This window comes from Juglans microcarpa x Juglans regia, chromosome 8D, assembly GCF_004785595.1.
Source record: "Juglans microcarpa x Juglans regia isolate MS1-56 chromosome 8D, Jm3101_v1.0, whole genome shotgun sequence".
NCBI lineage: Eukaryota > Viridiplantae > Streptophyta > Magnoliopsida > Fagales > Juglandaceae > Juglans > Juglans microcarpa x Juglans regia.
Genome location: NC_054608.1, coordinates 36,193,191 through 36,211,471, shown reverse-complemented (window position 1 = coordinate 36,211,471; position 18,281 = coordinate 36,193,191). Strand labels below are relative to the sequence as shown.

At 38.0% G+C, this 18,281-nt stretch overlaps 2 protein-coding genes across 7 annotated transcripts in view; one reads left to right on the top strand and one right to left on the bottom strand.

Annotated features, from left to right (window-relative positions):
• Positions 1 to 1,969: 1,969 nt before the first annotated feature.
• Positions 1,970 to 9,284, bottom strand: LOC121243529 (chaperone protein ClpD, chloroplastic). 4 transcript variants are annotated; one of them, XM_041141656.1, is made up of 12 exons: positions 8,309 to 9,283; positions 7,748 to 7,908; positions 7,434 to 7,663; positions 7,226 to 7,334; positions 7,017 to 7,147; positions 6,609 to 6,710; positions 6,246 to 6,527; positions 6,079 to 6,170; positions 5,676 to 5,970; positions 3,501 to 3,734; positions 3,045 to 3,278; positions 1,970 to 2,410 (listed from the first exon to the last, which is right to left on the bottom strand). In XM_041141656.1, the coding sequence occupies exons 1-12, from the start codon at positions 9,022 to 9,024 to the stop codon at positions 2,096 to 2,098; spliced, it is 2,901 nt and encodes a 966-aa protein (XP_040997590.1). In that variant the 5' UTR covers positions 9,025 to 9,283; the 3' UTR covers positions 1,970 to 2,095. The 4 variants fall into 4 exon arrangements, 3 of the variants coding, with proteins under 3 accessions (XP_040997590.1, XP_040997592.1, XP_040997591.1); XM_041141658.1 differs by having other exon boundaries at positions 2,080 to 2,410; positions 3,135 to 3,278; positions 8,309 to 9,284; XM_041141657.1 differs by having other exon boundaries at positions 2,080 to 2,410; positions 7,017 to 7,120; positions 8,309 to 9,284.
• Positions 9,285 to 17,794: 8,510 nt separating this feature from the next.
• The window catches only part of LOC121243287, a 55,861-nt gene continuing 55,374 nt past the window's right edge, over positions 17,795 to 18,281 (top strand). For 2 of the 3 annotated variants that reach the window (XM_041141384.1, XM_041141386.1), the window contains exon 1: positions 17,796 to 18,198. In XM_041141384.1, coding sequence (XP_040997318.1) covers positions 17,989 to 18,198 — 210 coding nt within the window. In that variant the 5' untranslated portion in view covers positions 17,796 to 17,988. Of the gene's footprint in view, positions 18,199 to 18,281 lie in introns of all 3 variants that reach the window. The other variant, XM_041141385.1, reaches the window with a different exon arrangement.

Sequence of the window (18,281 nt, the reverse complement as noted above, 5' to 3'; positions counted from 1 at the left end):
CAGCCTTCAGTAGGTTGTCCTAGCATTCTTTAGGTTGAACGACATGACTAGATAGCAATATAACCCCGGGTTTGTGATAAATGAGATCTTCTCTTTGTTTGCTGGGTGCATTCGGATCTGGGTGCATTCGCCTATTCAGGTTGTTGCTTCTAAAAGGGTGGTGTCCTGTCTCAAGTCATTGTTTGGGCATCTCTCATTCCGCAAGCATCCGTTCAAGCTCACCAGTGCTCGCCAATTCATACACTTTTTTCTTCATAGTCATGCAGTCCTCTGTCTAGTGTGAATCAGTTTGATGATACTTGCAGTAGTGCCTGTCAGTTCTGGGCAGGCGGTGCTATCTTCCTAATTCTTCCTTCTCTTGGTCGTTCAAATTATTATGGATAAGTCGGGTGTTATGTTCTCGTTGCCTCTCCCGGCTCCTGTCTTGATGGTAAGATGCAACTTTTTTGTCCCTGAAACTACTTTTATGCTCTGCTTTCAACTCCCCCTTCCTTGGTTCTACAAGAGCCTGCAATGTATCTTCGGCGTTGACAAAGTCATCAGCCCTATCCATAAACTCACTCAAGGTAGAGGGGTCTTTCTAGCCAGTTCAGTCATGAACGAGCTGTGTGGCCAGATTCCGCCCAGTAGGGCGACTAAGGTAATCTTCTCTTCTTGATCATCAGTCGTCAACTTTTCTTTATTAAAACGAGTGAGGTATGTCTTCGGGCTCTCTTCTTCTCTTTGTTTAACGATCAGGAGGTATGTTGCTGGGGGACACCTTTGCCTTCTGCTAGGCATAAATTGTGTTAGGAATTTTCTAGCCAGCTCTTCAAAGCTATCGATCAACCCTAGCCAAAGTGTTCCAAACTATCCTCTCGCCATATCCCTCAGGGTCAAGGGAAAAGCTCGGCAGAAAATTTCTCCCGAGAAGCCTTGAAGTGTCATATGCGCTTTAAAGTTCTCCAGGTGATCTACTAGGTCTCTAGATCCATCATACATCTCTATCTGCGGCACTTTGAACTTCAGTACAAGTGGCACAGCCATTACCTCCACGGTGTAAGGCAAATTCGTGCAGCTCAGCAGTTGCTCCACTAAGGAAGACCCCCCCCCCCTCCATCTTCTTCGCCATCTCCTCATACTTGTCGACGAGACTACACAACTCGTCATGCAACTTTTTATTTTCTATCTCTTCCGCATTCATCCCTTCATTGCTATGTGCTTCCCCTTCCCCTTGTTCGCTATGGCTTGGCATGGTAGTGTCGCTAAGCTCCACATTACAACGCTTCAGCTCCTTGTTCTCTTGCCTCAAGTTTTCCATGGCATCCAACACCATCTTTGGTTTTTCTTCCGTCGTGGCCAATCGTCTCCATGTCTAAGGGCGTAGTGTCAAGATCAAGAGTCTCTTGAGAACGCGTCACAGTCGGCATGAGGGAACCACATTGAAGTCCGACGAGAGACTGAAATCACAAATTACAGAATCCCACAGGTGGCGCCACTGTAAAGGGCATGCCCCACCACCAGCTGTGACCTTCTACCTGCAACTAATAACGTCGGCGGCACAGTGTGCCTGATACACCTCTGATGCCTAAGTTAACAACAAGTAAGAGATAATAGTTTAAGAATACTCAATCAGATGTTCTAAACGGTTACATGTTATCTCTATGCATGGAGAATATTGGATGTGTACTATTAATTGATCAACTTCACATAATGCTTAGCCACAATAATGTTTATCCTTAATATGACAGAATTATCTGATCACTTTTCTATCTTTATCCACAATGCAAGTGTATATACGCCCTAATACTTAGGACAGTTAGAGTCCACGATTCACAACTCTTCTGAACGACTATCATTTCCGAAAGATGGGCCCTGGGCCCCTTACTTGGGCAAGACTCTTATAGGGTTGGCGTTGCCTTAGACCAATATTGACTCCTCTGTATATCATTTCACATTCTCCAAATCCTAGAACAAAACATCATAAACGATAAGAGAACAACAACAAAATCAGTTCATAGTCTTTGGTTATTTATACTTGAATCAATATTACCTGAACTACAAACGATGCTTAAATGGTTGTATCCCTAAAAGAAAGCCATGAAATGATGGATTATTACAAAATGGAAGCTGAATCAGATACTGGGTGAGGTCCATGATCTGACAAATTTATGACAAATGGATATCCAAAAGTATTCAAATCAACGACTGCAGTATCACCAGGCTTGAAGTTTCCCGAAAGGATCGCTTCAATCAAGACATCCTCAATCATAAGATTTATAGCTCTCCTCAGTTGCCGGGCACCATAAATCTGGTCATAGCCTCGTTGGCACACCATATTCTTGACTGATTCAGATACCTCTAAACAAATTCCTAGAGATATGAGCCTTTGCTTCACCTCTCGCAGCATATGATTAAAAATCTCAAGCATCTGGAATAAATGGATGACAAGAGAATACTTTAGAATCAATCAGTACCAATCCTACAGACTTATCTATATCCCAGTCCTATATGGAGAAAAACATATACAAAAGCTTCCAGTTCATTTAATTCCAAGTTGCTAGGTATAACTGCATATGCTTGGGTTTGCACATGAAGCAGTTTGTAACGCTCGAAACCATGTTATTGGTTTTTGGTGGGTAGTTTAGTTGACAACTTGAGTGAGAAAAAGAATGTTGTATAGAAGATACTGCGTGTTTTCCTTGGTGTTTTCAGTGTTCGTGACTAACCTGTTATTAAGCCCATGCTAATGTGTAAGACTGTAAAAATATGTAGCATTCATGATCAGGCATGATTGGATTTGGGTTTTAAAGAGTACATACTTGGAAATTGAATGATGTTTTGACTCGATTATTATTGTTGATGGTATTGCTTTCTTTTCCAAGGATGTATCAAACTTGAACCTACTTCAATCCGTACCTTCTTGTGTGCTTTTCTTTTTTTCATTTTTTATTTTTTATGGCATGTTTTTCAAAAAATTGAACCTAGAAAGATAGTATTGGAGAAAAGACGGCCTACCAAGCACTGATGGCATAGGAACTAGCAAACGATGAAAGGTCACAAACCTGAGCCTTTTCGAGGGAACGAAACACAACTACTTCATCTATGCGGTTGAGCAATTCTGGACAAAAGTATGCCTTTAGTTCTTCCATTACCTTTACTTTCATTCCAGCATATGAAGTTGACTCATAGGCAGTATTCAAGAAACCAAAGAAGCTCTGTCTACCCTTAGCAATGGTAGTAGATCCTACGTTTGAAGTCATCACCACCAATGCATTCTTAAATGATACTCTCCGTCCCTGTTAAACCAAGTTTTGAGAAAATAAGACACTGAATAGTCAAAGACTATAATAAGGAAACAAACTCACAAAAAACTTGATTAGAAAAAGAAACAATCATACATTTTATTCTTCATTTTATTGTGTTATAGTAGTAATATGTTTCAGTCAAGACCACTGCCCTCTCTTTGATTCAAACCACATTTTTATGGCATGTACTAGTTCGTACCAGTAGGCACAAACCTGAGAATCGGTAAGGTGGCCATCTTCAAACAAATTGAGGAGGATGTTTAATATATCTCGATGGGCTTTCTCTATTTCATCAAGCAATATCACTGTGAAAGGTCGTCTTCTAATAGCCTCTGTTAGAGTGCCTCCCTCACCATAGCCAACATAACCTGGGGGTGATCCTATTAATTTACTCACCGAATGCCCCTCCATATATTCACTCATGTCAAGTCTTAGCATGGCTGCTTCCTGCAATAATAATGCCAGCGATCATGAAAAGTGAATTGGAATGTGAAAACAAAATGGAATCACTTGAAAGTCCTAGATCTTTAAAATACTTAACCGAATTTATTGTCATTTCAGACCCTTTGTTAGATTCATGAGATCACGGTACGTTGGTACCACATTAATTTTTGCCACAAAATCAGCTGCCATCTCTCCTTTATTTCCAACTTTTCATTATAAATCTATCACCGTCTTTCATCCCATTTATATCAAGTGTACATGAAATAATTAAATGGGAAAATTAAATTTTTCAGCCGCAACCTATCACCTGTTTTTCACTCTACCAAGAGAGGGAGGCGCTGTGGAAAGCGGTAATAGATTCCAAGTATGGTGGAGCATGGAGGACTAGTATTCCAATGAGGTATATGGAGCTTATGGTGTGAGGTTGTGGAAGAATATTGAAGCACATAGGGGTTATTCTACCGACCTCCAAGATTTGTGGGATAGCAGTTCCAGGATCATATTTTGGCACAATATATGGTATAGAGATAGGGCCATTAAAGACGCCATTCCTGCAGTCTATTAGATTGCACGAGATAAGAGGCATTTGTGGCGAAGGCATTGAATATATTGAGTAGTTCTCCACAATGGAATATCAATTTCCTTAGGATGGCTCAGGATTGGGAAGTTGAGGTTTTCTCCAAGTTCTTCGATGTATTGTATTTCACAGAAATAAGGAAAGAAGATAAAAGAGAAGATGCTTTGGATTCCCTCAAGGAAGAGGAGATTCACAGTACATTCATTCTATGAAGCCATCTCTTGTCACAACAAAGAATCCTATTCCTTGGAAGAGTATTTGGAGAACGGAGAGTTGAAAAGATAGAGATCACTTCAATGGGCTTAGGTTCCTGAGCAAGACAACCCAAGGAAAGGATGAATTATTGCTATAGACTTCAATGGGCTTAGCTCCCTGATTTCCTTGTATCTATTTCTAACTCTAGACTAAATTTTCTCTTGTATATGTCTTTATATTTCATCTATGCTTATTTCTTCGTTAACATAAAAATATTATTTTTTACCGATAAAAAAATCTTGTTTGCCTACCTCCCATGTTAACATTCCATCTTAATCTATATTCTTATCTTAGACGTCATTGAGATTGTAATATATGTGCATTTTTATGTTCAGAATGACTTATCGAAATAAAATATATCCATCCAGAAATGAACATAATTTCAATTTTAACATTATGATAGTGTTGTCCAATTCAATTCCTTTTTTTATTCCGATTTGATCTATACAATTTTATTCTTATCTGACCGGATTGATCCAAAATCTTGTTCAATTCTAAAGGCTACTACGGATCCTCATCAGTGTTCAATGCTTCGGTTTCAAAATGGAATAGATAAAATAAAGATATGTTTCTTTATTAAAACACACCAAATCAAACAACATAGGAAAAAAAAAAAGAAAAAATAGTCCGCATCAAACAATCAGAACTAGAAAGACCTCATTTTTTAATTGCGTTTTAAGAAAAATGACAGAGTTCACGGGTAAATTAAAGTCCAACATTGTAAAAAAAAATCGTGACTTGGAGATCAATAATACGGCTGTCCAAAACCTAATGGCTTAAGCTTTTAGGTTGAAACTATATTGAAAGGAAAATCTCTTCTGTTTTTTCTTTTTTGAGGCTTGGTTTTGAGGTGAGTAGAATGTACAGTTCACAGGATTTGGTAGATATCTCTGTAGTAATATTAGTGATCTCGTAAACAGGATATAAGTGTGCGCAGGCATGTGTTTGTATTATCTAGAGACTAGATTGCCCTACCGGTCCAAAATAGCATGCTGCCAAAGCTTTTGTTAATTCAGTTTTACCAACCTCAGTTGGCCGCAAAAGAACATTACAAGTGTGTGCGTCAGTTTGTTGGTTTGTGCACGTTTGTTTGTATGAACTAGATGCCTTACCGATCCAAAATAGCATCCCGCCAAAGCTTTTGTTAATTGAGTTTTGCCAACCCCGGTTGGGCCACAAAAGAGCATAACTGCCATCGGTCTCTTGGGATCTTTCAGCCCAACCCGGAATCTCTTGAGAGCTTGAGAAATAGCAGAAACAGCCTCATCTTGACCAACAACTTGTCTCCGAAGTTGTTCATCAAGACCCAACAGAAGCGTTCTTTCATCAGCAGTAATCTGCAGAACTTGAATTCCTGACCACAAGGAAACAACTGCTGCTATATCATCCGGTCCTACCACCATAGGTCTGAGAGAAATCAAGGCACAAATTTCATTAAGTATCAAACTGATCCTTAGGGAAATGCAGGCCTACAGTATTCATACTTCATTCATGTTTTTGGGCCAAATGTCATACTCATCATCATTGGAAGGCAATGTGACTTTTGACATAGATTCATTTGTATTATCCATGCTAGAACCACCAACATGTTCCTTACTCGCCAGGACCTGCTTGCATTAGAGACAAAACTCAAGTTACCAGCAAATCGTCTAACTTCTTTAGTTATTTGGAGATGTCATTACCACTTCCTGCATAGCGTGAACAGTCCTAATTTCTTGCCAATAATCATCTGGCAGCATGGAAAGTATGCGTGTTCGCCGTTTTCTCTTCCTCTTGAAGGCTTCGATACAGGCTCTACTCCCAGCCTCATCAATGATACCAATAGCTTTATCAGGAAGATACCTATCAGATATGTATTTGGCCGATAGATCCACAGCTGCATTTATGGCTTCCAATGTAAATCTGCAGTTGTGATGGGCCTCATATTTCTCACGCAGACCCATCAATATTCTCACTGAATCATCCTAAAATGTTTACAGATGTAACAAAAATTAAAATACCTACATATGACTTATCATAAGATGAAAATAAATATTGAAAACAACCTGGCTAGGTTCATCAATCCACACAGGCTGGAATCTTCTTGCAAATGCTTTATCCCTCTCAAAATGCATCCGGTATTCATCTACAGTTGTGGACGCAATGCACTGCAATCAATGGGATGTTAGTGACCCTCAATATGATACAACTAGCAACCATCCTAACTTCATAGTCCATTACAATTATACAACTAATAATTGTGGATTCTGGTTGCCGACTAAGTATTGATCCTAACTGCCCTATCTATTACCAAAGTTCGAATAAGTGGCAGTTTTTACAACTATTTTAATTTAACAAAAAGACACAGATTAATATTTTTGGACTTGTGATTCTTATAGATGGCATGCCTATATGTACGTCTTAGCGGGCCAGAAACATGACAAGATATGAGAAGAAAATGAGGAAAAAACCACCTGTAGTTGACCCCTCCCTAATGACGGTTTCAATAGATTGGCAATGTCAAGACCAGATCCCTTATTTCCTCGTCCAACCGTTTCGGAACCAACAAGTACATGAACTTCATCAATAAAAAGAATGACATCACCTGCAAATTAGTGCCTATCAAAACCGAGTAGCATCAAAACTGGTTCAGTTTCTAAACAGAACGCTAACATGTGTTCACCTGCTTTCAGCACTTCGTTGATTAATGCAGTAACACGTGCCTCTAATTCCCCCCTCTCCTTTGCACCAGCCATTAATAGTGCTATATCCAAGGACATAACACGTTTTGTCTGTGGAAACCATAAAAAAATAATCAAATTAGTATTTTCGGTTGAAAATGAAGAAGATGCATCCGGATGAGAGTAAAGAGTGGAAGAGTTATAGCACACCAAGAGAAAAAAAGGAACATCTGCCTCTGCAATGCTTACTGCCAGTCCTTCAGCAATGGCCGTTTTTCCAACTCCACTTTCACCAAGAAGAACGGGGTTATTTTTGGTTCTGCGGCAAAGTATCTGAATAACTCTTTGAAATTCGGTTTCTCGGCCAATAACGGGATCTATGAACCCGCCACTAGCACGGGCTGTAAGATCCACACAGAACTTTTCTAAAGCACCTCTCTCTGACAGATACAGTTGAGTTACAAAAACATTCTCGATGCTTTCGTAATAAGGAAATGAAAGAAACTTCGGCATTCACTTCATACCTCTTGGCATTTTGGAGGAATTGAAAACAGAGGCCATTCTAGAAAAATATTTTTCTTGCATCCCTTTAGATACCAAAGATGGCTCTCTACCATCTTTGGCAATCTCCCGTTGAAGTTTAGAGAGTGCCACAGCTGCCAACTGCTTGATATTTGCCCCCAAACTGAAAGTATATTTGATATTGCAGAAGTAACATGAGTGGCAAGTCGGAAATATGTCTTTAAACTCTATACCTTTGTGCACGTAACGATTCATGAATCACTACTATGCAAAGGGTTATCAATACGTTAATAATGTTGCCATGGTATAATAAGCAGTCAGACACATCTTCGCTCTGAGTATTAAGAATTTCATTAGGCAGAAAAATGCTGAAAAGAGACAGAGACCATAACTAAGCAGAAGTAGAAGATTTTTGTCAGAAAATCCTTCATTTCGAAGATATAAAGAATTATACTATGGAATAAGCATCTGAGACTTTGCTCTCTGCAAAAAGTAAGAACGCCCAATAATGATTTTAGATAGTATTTACTTGGAGAAGAAAAAAGGAAAGAAGGGGTACGTACCTCGTGATTACTCGAGCGGCACTGCCATCATCAAGGGTGAAAAGGGCAATAGAGATATGCTCTGGAGCTATAAAATGATGAGAGCTGATTCTGGAGTGGTGCACCGCAGCCTCAAACACGCGCTTTGTGCTAATGGAGAAGGGCAGAGACGCAATAGCAATAGTGCTATTCGTATCGGCAGGATCTTGATGAGGATGATGCCAGATGGTGCAAACAACATCGCGTGCCTGTTGTAGGCTGATGCCAGATCCAAGAAAGCCTTCATGGACAGAATGATAGCGATGGTCCTCCTCATCCTCGGCGATTAAACCCAGCAAGAGATGCTGGGGAAATACCATATCCCTGCCAAGTTCTTTTGCTTCTCTTTGAGAGTAGATTACGGCCTTGATTGCTCGTTCCGTGAATCTCTCCAAGCCGCCTCCGCTGGCAGAGACCACAGCAAACCGGCTTCTCTTCCTCCGACTACTACGAGCGGTAGTACTAGTGATACCAATAATAGAGGAGGAGGGCCGAGAAAGAAACGAGTAGTAGGCCGGAAGGACCCCGAAGCCGCAAGGGCCATGAGACCCAATTATACTACAAATACTGACACCATTTGCATTATAAGAAGAAAAAGAATTATGATGTTGATGGCGGGTAAATTGAAGCTGGAATGGAAAATGGTGACGAGTACGAGTGAACGATATTATTGGGGAGCAAATTGATGACATTTGCATTCTTCTCTGGTTCTCCTCCTTCAGACCCCGGATGTTTAGAAGAAGAATAGAGTAGACAAGCAGTATAAATGAGAGCGAGGGAACGCATAATCTAATCTTTGTTCCTCCGCAAAGATTACCCAAGAACAGGACATTTCTTTCCTGTTACTTAATTGTATGTTTGGAGTTTAAACCTCTGAGAAAGGAACAGAGGTACAAGAAAGGAATGAAGTAGAGTAGGACGACATCGCAAATTGGTAACCAACGTATCTCGACTTTTGCTTGGCGAAAGAACAAAGAAATGCTTTCTGTTCCTTGTGCTTTCGTGGGATACGAAACATGAGCGGTGCTACTCTGGCGCCTAAGTAGCACCGCCCAGTCTTACCGCCGACTTTTTTTTCTTTTTTTATTCATATTTTTTTAATATATTTAAATATTTTAAAAAATAAAAAAATATATCAATATATTTAAAATTATTTTCTTAATCATTAAATAAAAAAAAATTATCAAACAATACACTTGATCGGTATTATTGACGGCAAAATAGCTTTTCTCTACTGAACATAACGGATGCGAAGACGCCCCAAAAGTTTTCCACCTCGGGTAATACTGTAGTACGGACCAAGAAGTAAATTTTCTTCCCAACTAAAATTTTATCATCTGAAAAACGAAAAGAATATAAATAAGGGAAACCATGTTTCTCAAGAAAAATATAAATAAAATAAAGGAAATCATGAACTTGCTTTACTCATGCAGTCCCCACTCGTTTAGAAATAAGTGACATCATTCCTTAAATTATTAACTATCATGGGTGAGGACGTGTTTTGCACACCTTCAGTAGCCACTTATACTTGCAATCAAGGGAAGGGAAAGTATGGCTCGGGGGTTAGGCGGGTGATGCTTCCGATACCGAAGTCAATTCGGTTTGGTCATTCCTATGGATCTTTTTTCTAAGGAAGGGGAAAAGGAGAGAGCGTACCTCTTTTTCGGGCCTTTCTTCCCTTTTCTAGATGACGCCTCGAGGTTGGTGTTGCCTCTCTCCCTTTCTTGGTAGTCTGTTAATAGAACCCCTTTTGAGGGGCACATCATCGCATTGAATGTTGTAAACCCTCCAAAGACCCAGACCGGCAAGGCCTAACATTGATAGGGCACTTGGGCACATTTAATGCGGTAATCTTGTCAAAATCTTATGTTTAGTGACTCACAAACAAGCTGCCAATCATGTCATGACAAGTTTTGATAGGCCCATAGCTAATGCCTTAACATTGTCATTAACAAGGATGGACAGCCCCACGACACTATCGTTGATAGGCCCACAGGCATGCCATGGCCCCTGCCATGACATGCCCAAGAAAGCCCCGCAGGCCTACCATGGCTGGGGCCATGGCTCGCCCATGACAGCCCAGCCAGCGAGGTTAGTGGCTACCCTAATAGTAGCCCAGCGCACGCATGCCCAGAGCCTAGGCACCTTGCCTAGGCCATGCCATCAGCAGCCCCAGCATGCAGCCCCAGCGCCCAGGCCCCTTGCCTGGGCCATGCGAGCCACACGCCAACAACCATGTCAGCCATGCCGATGGCCCAGGCCATCCTAGGCCATTAAGGGCCAACATATGACACGGGCCATCATGGGGCCTACCCAAGACCTATTTTACAATGTGACCTTTTAGAGTTTTTCCGCTTATGTTATTGCTTTAACTAGGACTCTTAGACATTTCTTTTATATCTTTTGACATTTTGCCATTGTGGACGGCTTGTTTGTTCTTGAGATTATTTCGGTGTCTTTACACTTGGGCTACTTACGTGCAATTCGTGAATTTCAAGGAGATGATCAACACTTTACAATTCGTGAAGAGGTGTTGTCCATTTATCTATTTCATATTTCATCACCTTACAATCGTGAATAGGTATTGATTCATTTATCCATCTCTTGTTTATTTTCCATTCAATCTTAATATCATCCATTGTTGTTCTTATATTTTCTAGTTTGTTCATGCATTTTCTCGCACCTTCTTGCATATCAAATATATCCTAAGCCTTATTCTTCATACTCTTTGATTTCTCAAATATCCATTCATACCAAAAATAAAGTTTTCATCTTTCCTTATCATCAAAGACCAAATCCACTTTCTATACTTTCCACCTATTGTCATAGCCAAAATTCTCATTGCCTTCATCATTCCATACACATATCTTGCCTTAGTTGGAAACCCTAGCCTTCCATAAATATTTCCTAAACTTAGGAATCCTAACCCTAGCATCCATCCATCCAACTAAACCCTAGCCGAAGCACTAGAGTCCCACAAAGTAATTCCTACATTTTAGGAATCCTCATCCCATCCTCTAAATTCAATTCCTAAAATCACTTCATCCATTGAATCACTCAATCCCTTCGATCATCACTTATAGTGGGAAAGAATGGAAAAAGGATGTAGTAGAATTTTTGAACAAATGTTCTGTTTGCAGATTTATTAAAGCAGAACATTAGAAGCTGGCAGGTGTGTTACAACCATTGCCAATCCCAGAATGGAAGTGGGAAGACACCTAGATGGATTTTGTAGTGGGTTTTTCAAGAATTGCAACCGAGAATAATATTATATGGGTGATAGTTGACCATTTAACCAAGAACGTCCACTTCATACCCATCAAGAATATGGATTTATTTGGAGAGATTAAAAAGGATTTACATATAAAAAAATCGTTAGATTGTACAGAATACCAAGGACTATTGTGTCAGACAAAAACCCTCGTTTCACGTCTCGATTTTGGCAAAGTTTGTAGAGTTTGATGGGTAATAGTCTGAAAATAAGCAATGTCTACCATCCACAAATAGACAGATTGAAAGGATGATTCAGACTTTAGAATACATGCTTAGGGCCTATGTTTTAGACCATGAAGGAAATTGGGAGAAGTACCTATTTTTGGTAGAGTTCACTTACAACAACAGCTTCCAAGCCAGCATTCATATTGCTCCCTATGAAGTTTTGTATGGTAGGAAGTACAGATCCCCGTTATATTATGATGAAATTAGGAAAAATAGGGTAACTGGACTGGAAGTTCTGCAGGAGATAAAGGATCAAGTCCTAATGATTAGAGAGAAGATGAAGACGGCGCAAAGTCAACATAAGAGATACATCGACAATAAAAGAAGGATTTTAGATTTTGAAGTCAGAGATGAGTCTGTGAAAGTATATCCTATAAGGGGAGTGACCCATTTCGGTGTTAAAGGAAAGTTAAGTCCGAGATACGTAGAACCCTACGAGATAATGGAAAGAGTGGGAGTAGTTATGTACCGTTTGGAGTTACCAACTAAGTTCCATAGAATCTATAACATATTCCACATGTCCTAATTGAAGAAGAGTTTTGGGGATCAGACACCAATAGTCGTAGACCCCGAGGGTATACTTTTGCAATCCAACCTAACCTATGAGAAAAACCCAGTGCAAATCATTGATTGGAAAAAGAAGGAATTGCATAATTGCAAGATTTCACTAGTCAAAGTACTTTGGCATAATCATAATGTTCAAAAAGCAACTTGGGAGAAAGAAGTGGATATGATAGCTAAGTACCCCCATCTATTTGGATCTTAGTATGGTTTCGAATTTTGTTTGTAATTACGGCTTAGCCGATTTTGTGTTCGCTTTTATAGGGGTTGCATTGCATCAGTCAGTCATTGTGCTTCATTTGTTGAATATCAAATAAGTATATGATGCTTCTTAGATCTATTGTGGACTCGTGTTTATTTGTGCTATGAGTTGTTTTCCATCTCTAACTAACTTTTACAGTTTCCATGGCACGAGAGCGAAAAACTACAAGGAAATCGACGCTCAACGAGTGTAGGAGATGAGAGGAGCTCCATAGGATGCGACTCATTGAGTTGGATATGCAAACCATTGTCTATTGGAAGGAGATGGAGCGTTTGGAGCACCATCGCACCCATGTGATGGATATAGATAAAAATGGGATAGACTATGAGAGGACGGTTTTGCCTCGTGAGTAGTGTTATATGCCTCTTCACCCGACCACGTGGATGAATCGAGATAGTTTCAAAGCAAGGATGTCACGTGGAGTCCAGTCGAGTAGCTGAGGAGCACGCCACATGCCCTGATCCTAAGCCCAAGACATCAGGATCATTGATGTCGTCTACTCATAGAGGACAACTACTCATTCAGGGTCACATCCCAAACAATGATGATGAGGAGGTCGATCAGCACATTAACCCTGGCCACTTTAAGTAACATGATTTACGATTCCGATGATGACGTGTTCTATTATGTGCCCTAGCATACCACATTAGTAGACGTCAACGCACCCTCGCCTGCATCATCTAGCAACTATTTGTCCAGTGATCGACTATAGACTTGGTGAGCGCCATCCTCTTCTTTGTGTGATAATAGTTATATTAGGTACATGCATATATTTTGAGGAAGAATTTTTTTTAAGGGAGGGTGTAATAGCCTGCCAGAAATTCAGTAGATGAATTTCTTTAAACTTTAGAAGTATTACGAAATCCTAGAAAGATTTACGAATCGAGTAACCACTTAGAATAACTAGGATTGTTTCTTGGATGAACACTTGGCAGATTCCTAGCCATTCACTAGAATAATACTAGGACACTTGTCACTTAGTGAGTTAAATGTGATAGATTGGACGCAAATCAAGCCTTGTGATCATGCCACCTATACAAAATTTTGACAAAGAGAATTTCAACCTTAGTGAAACTCAAAATATTTAGATTTCAATTGAGACCCTAAAACCCTCATGATGGCCAAAAAACCACAACTTCAACCATTTGTGGCCTGGCTTTTTATGAAGGACAAGTTTGGGAAGTGAGATGAGATGAAAATTTTGTGAATAGTAGTAAGATAGTTTGTGAATGGTAGTGAGATAGTTTGAGTTAATTTTTTATGGTATTTTTGAAAAAGAGAGAGAAAAAGTTGAATAAAAAAAATTATAAAGTTAAAATATTATTAGAATATAGTTTTTAATATTATTTTTGTTTGGGGATTTGAAAAAATTGAATTGTCTTTTAATTTTGTTTGAAAGTTTGAGAAAGTTATAATGATTAGTTTGAAAAAGTTGTAATAATCAATTTGAAAGTATTTGTGTTTGAGTGATTTTGGTAAGGAGATGAGATGATATGAGAATTTTAGGATGAAAACTTTTTCCAAATAAGTCCTAAGTGTTTAATCACTTGGATTAATCACTTTTACATGTTATTAATTACTCAAATTTTCATTCGTGCACCCTTAACATCTCTTTTATATGTTGGCAATCACCTAGGCCAAGAAAATCTGAATTTGGGCTTCAACCCAACTGAAACCCCAAAGTGAAGCCCATAAATCCCCAAAATTGAGCCTATTGGTAAGGCCTATCGAAAGCCGCCGCCACCATGAGAGGCTTTTTTAGGAAGTTTCTTCCCCCTCCCAATGCCTAGACAAGGGCTGTCACCATCACTCACTTCAGCCCCTAATAGTCCTTTGATGGAAGACATAAAGGTTACAAGATCATAGTCATCTACTCGGCCAGGATTTTTCTGCTGCCAACAGCAACTGTGCAACCCCTTGTCCCCCTTGTCTTCCCATCTTTGGCTACCAACCTCGCATCCAAGAGTCATTTAGCCACCCATGTATATTATGCCTCTTCCCTCTCACGCTTCAGAATTTGCTTTCACAATCCATGAGATAACCCGAGAGAGTCTTCAGACAGATTTTCTAGTTGTTCTTGTTTGAATTTTCAGAAACCTTTGTAAGTCGATTCTCACAAAACTTCCTTCATATATTTTGTTTCCCCTTGGTTAGTGAAAAGTCAATTTGAGCATGCAAAAGTCATACTCGGCGACAGTCTGGATGTTTGTATGAAACTTTGATTTTTTTTTTTTTATGAAGGTTTTAGTAAATTATTGGTTAAATCTTTTATGGTGAAGAGTTAACATGTTAATATACAAGTTATGTTTGGGTTTGTTGCATGTTAATAGTTTTTATAAAGAAGTTTTCATGATTTTGGAAAGTTGAAAACTAGAAGTGTCAAAACAGTTTCTGTTTTGGTAAACGTTTAATCTTTTGTTATGGAAACATGAACCAATGGTCTGGATATTCACATATATTGTTCTTAGGAATTTTAACTATGTGTTAGGAAGTTATTTTTGGAGAATATTGGTTTTGTTCTTGATGGAATAAATTGTTATGTATGCAAAGGTTTGGTTAGGACACAAACTTGAGGCTCACGAGTTATGCTTTTTGTTTTTATAAATTTTTTCCATGTGATCCTAGATTAAATGCTTAGATCATGTTTAGGACTTGAATATGAGGTATATGATTTTATTTATTGAAGGTTTAATTCATGAAAGTTTCAGACTTAATGTGTTTGATCTAAGTCAAGAACATGTGATACTCAGTTTTAGACTTCTGGTTTGATAATATTTTTGTGCTTTTTGATTGTTTGTTATCACTTAGGTTGATTGATAAACATATTAAGAGTGTGTTTATGGAGTCATTGGAGTTGATTTGAAAAGTGTTAGACCAAGAACATCAAGATTTTTGTTCTATTTGACCAAAACTTGGTGTTTTGGCATGTTTATTAATTAAGGAGTGTGTGATTTTTATGGAATGTATATTTTTGTAGTCTTAGCATGATTTTAAAACATAAGATGTGATTTTTAAATGTTGCATAAATCGGTTTAAGTATGAAAGTTAAAGTTTGGGTAAATTGCAATAAAAATCAAGAGTTTGGTCTTTTTAGTGAATCTGCCTAAGCATAGTTCTTATGGTTGTGTTGTATTTTAAATTTCTCTGATTAGAAATTTGGATTTAGAACAAAATTTAGACAATGAATGTAAATTTTGGTAAGGTTTGAAGTTAGAATGCAAAATCCTTAATTTATGAGCAAAATGGCCATTTCCTACAAGTAGATGAGTAAAATGATAATTTTGCCATAAGTCTGTTTATTTTATGTTTCCAAGTATTTAGTGGGGAGTTTCTAACCCTTAAAAATATTTCCTTTTAGTTCACGTTAATTCGTACTACTTTTACGTCATGCTTAATCACTATAAGTTAACCTTTAACTTACTTCTAGTGTATTTATGTATGTAAAATGATAAGTTTATTATTGTCATATTCCTATCATTTATGTTTATTATAAATTATTTAATATGCCATGCCAAGTTATTTATTGCAAGTTCATAATTATTTGTTACATGCCATGTCACTCTATGATATGCAATGTCATCTGTCACAAGATCAATTATTACATGTCATTGTCATGTCACAAAAAATAGTATTTTCAAGTTAGTGGAATTTTTTTATTTTTATCATGATTTCAAGTGCTAGGATGGATATTATCCTAACGGAATTCTATTTTTCACTCTGGAGTGTTTAAACTGATGTGAAATTTCTTGGATTGACAAGCTAAAGAACAACAGCCTTCGAATGGGGTCTAAATAACTGGTTTGCAGAGCGAAGTCAGGCACAAAGGCCGGTGGGGCCAACAATAGTTTCATTTTAGTATATTGACGTACTCACATATGGTGTAGATGCTTGTGATATGATGCAGTACCTGCAAGGGCACACGGCTCTAGGGAACCCGTGTAGCATCCACAACTCATGTTTAATTAACCAATTTTTTGTTAAACAAGATTTCAAGTTTATGTTCAGTTCAAGTTAACTCATGTTTAGTTCAAGTCAGTTTCATGTTTAGTTCATGAATAGTTCATGTCAATTTAATTCACATCACTTCATTCCATATTAATTTCCAAGTTATGTCAGCACATGTCATGTTACTCCCATTCATGTTCACGTCAGGATTCATGTTATTTACTGTCATGTATACATTTGTATACTCCTGGTTAAGTTGATTATTAACTTGTTGAAAATTGTAATCAAATCTCACTTATCATTATCCTCAGAATGATAGACAATGTGTCAAGACATTGAGAACCAGCACCCAAAGGCTGGATGAGGCTAACTAGCCTATAGGAGAATGACGAAGAACTGATAACCATGATTATCCATTTCTTAGAAGCTATTTTGGACATTATAGTAGAGCTGCGTGACAGCTCAACAATCTGTTAAAATAGTTTTATTTTCAGACTGTAATTATGGAGCTCTATTTCTAGTACTTATGTCATTACAGATCTTTTAGACAAGTACTGTAACTTTTGGACATCTATTATCATGTGATTATGAAGTATGCCTTTGTTATTTTGGAATATGTTATATCTGGTATATAGTATTGCTCAAAGAAAAAAAAATTATCCGTTATGAATATTACATACTGTTAGATGCATATTACGTGCATTACATTTTTAACTATCATGAACATGAATATATAATTTTGTGTTGCATGTTTTGATACTTAAAGCTTCGTCAAATTCCAAGCAGGAATTGAGAGCGTCCCAAATTTGGTTTATAAAGTTGTTTGATATTTCGAAAATGTGAATTTAATAACTTTTGCATATTTTTAAGTTTTTGTTTTAAGGTTGTTAATGAATTTATCTTTTAAATTTTCTACTATTATTTTAAATTTTCACCGAATTTCTAAATATTTATTGTTTATATCACATGTTTTGGTTGAGATTGGAATGACAGTTAAATTATTGATTGAGGGTTCAGTTGAAAGTTAACCATAAATATTATTTAAAATTTTGTGCCATTTAAAATGAAATATAATAATTTTTTAGAAGTAAAATATTTAAATAATAACAATAATAATAATTTAAATAATAATAATAATAATAATAATTAATTTGTACGTCATGAAAGATAATTTTCATAATAAATTATTTTTGTATTAAACTTTCAGCATTTTCCCGATAACTGAAGGTCCGAAGCCATCTCTGTCCAAGAGAGCCGCCTTCAAGCCCTAGAGGCAAGAGAGACCCACGCCTTCTCCACATGAACTCTCTCTCCGTCCAAACGTACTCTAAAGGAGCTAGTTCTTGTTGTTTATTAATTGGTTGATCGGTCAATCAGACAATCTGAGAAGAAGGAGATGGAGAATGGATACGATGACGACAATTTGGCCGACAAATTCTCAGGCTTGGCTGTCTCAGCCAGCACCACCACCACCAACAACAACGACAGCTTGTTTCAGGTGATGAAAGCCGTGGAAGCCGCTGAGGTCACCATCAAACAACAGGCTGAAGAGAATACTCGTTTGTGGAACGAGCTTCACCAGAAAATTCTTCAACTCGAGAGATACGTATGTGCCCCCCGTCCAACCTAAATATTAGAATGCCTCTCTTGTTTTTATGCATTTATTTCTCATTATACGGAAATCATGAT

Bases quoted from the DNA above. Each gene is read 5' to 3' on its own strand.
- LOC121243529 (XM_041141656.1), bottom strand. From the start codon at position 9,024: ATGCAAATGTCATCAATTTGCTCCCCAATAATATCGTTCACTCGTACT. The intron at 6,711-7,016 runs GTGGTTTTTTCC...CATTGATTGCAG, and splicing joins TAGGGAGGGGTCAACTACAG to TGCATTGCGTCCACAACTGT. The intron at 6,528-6,608 runs GTTGTTTTCAAT...TAAACATTTTAG, and splicing joins GGATTGATGAACCTAGCCAG to GATGATTCAGTGAGAATATT.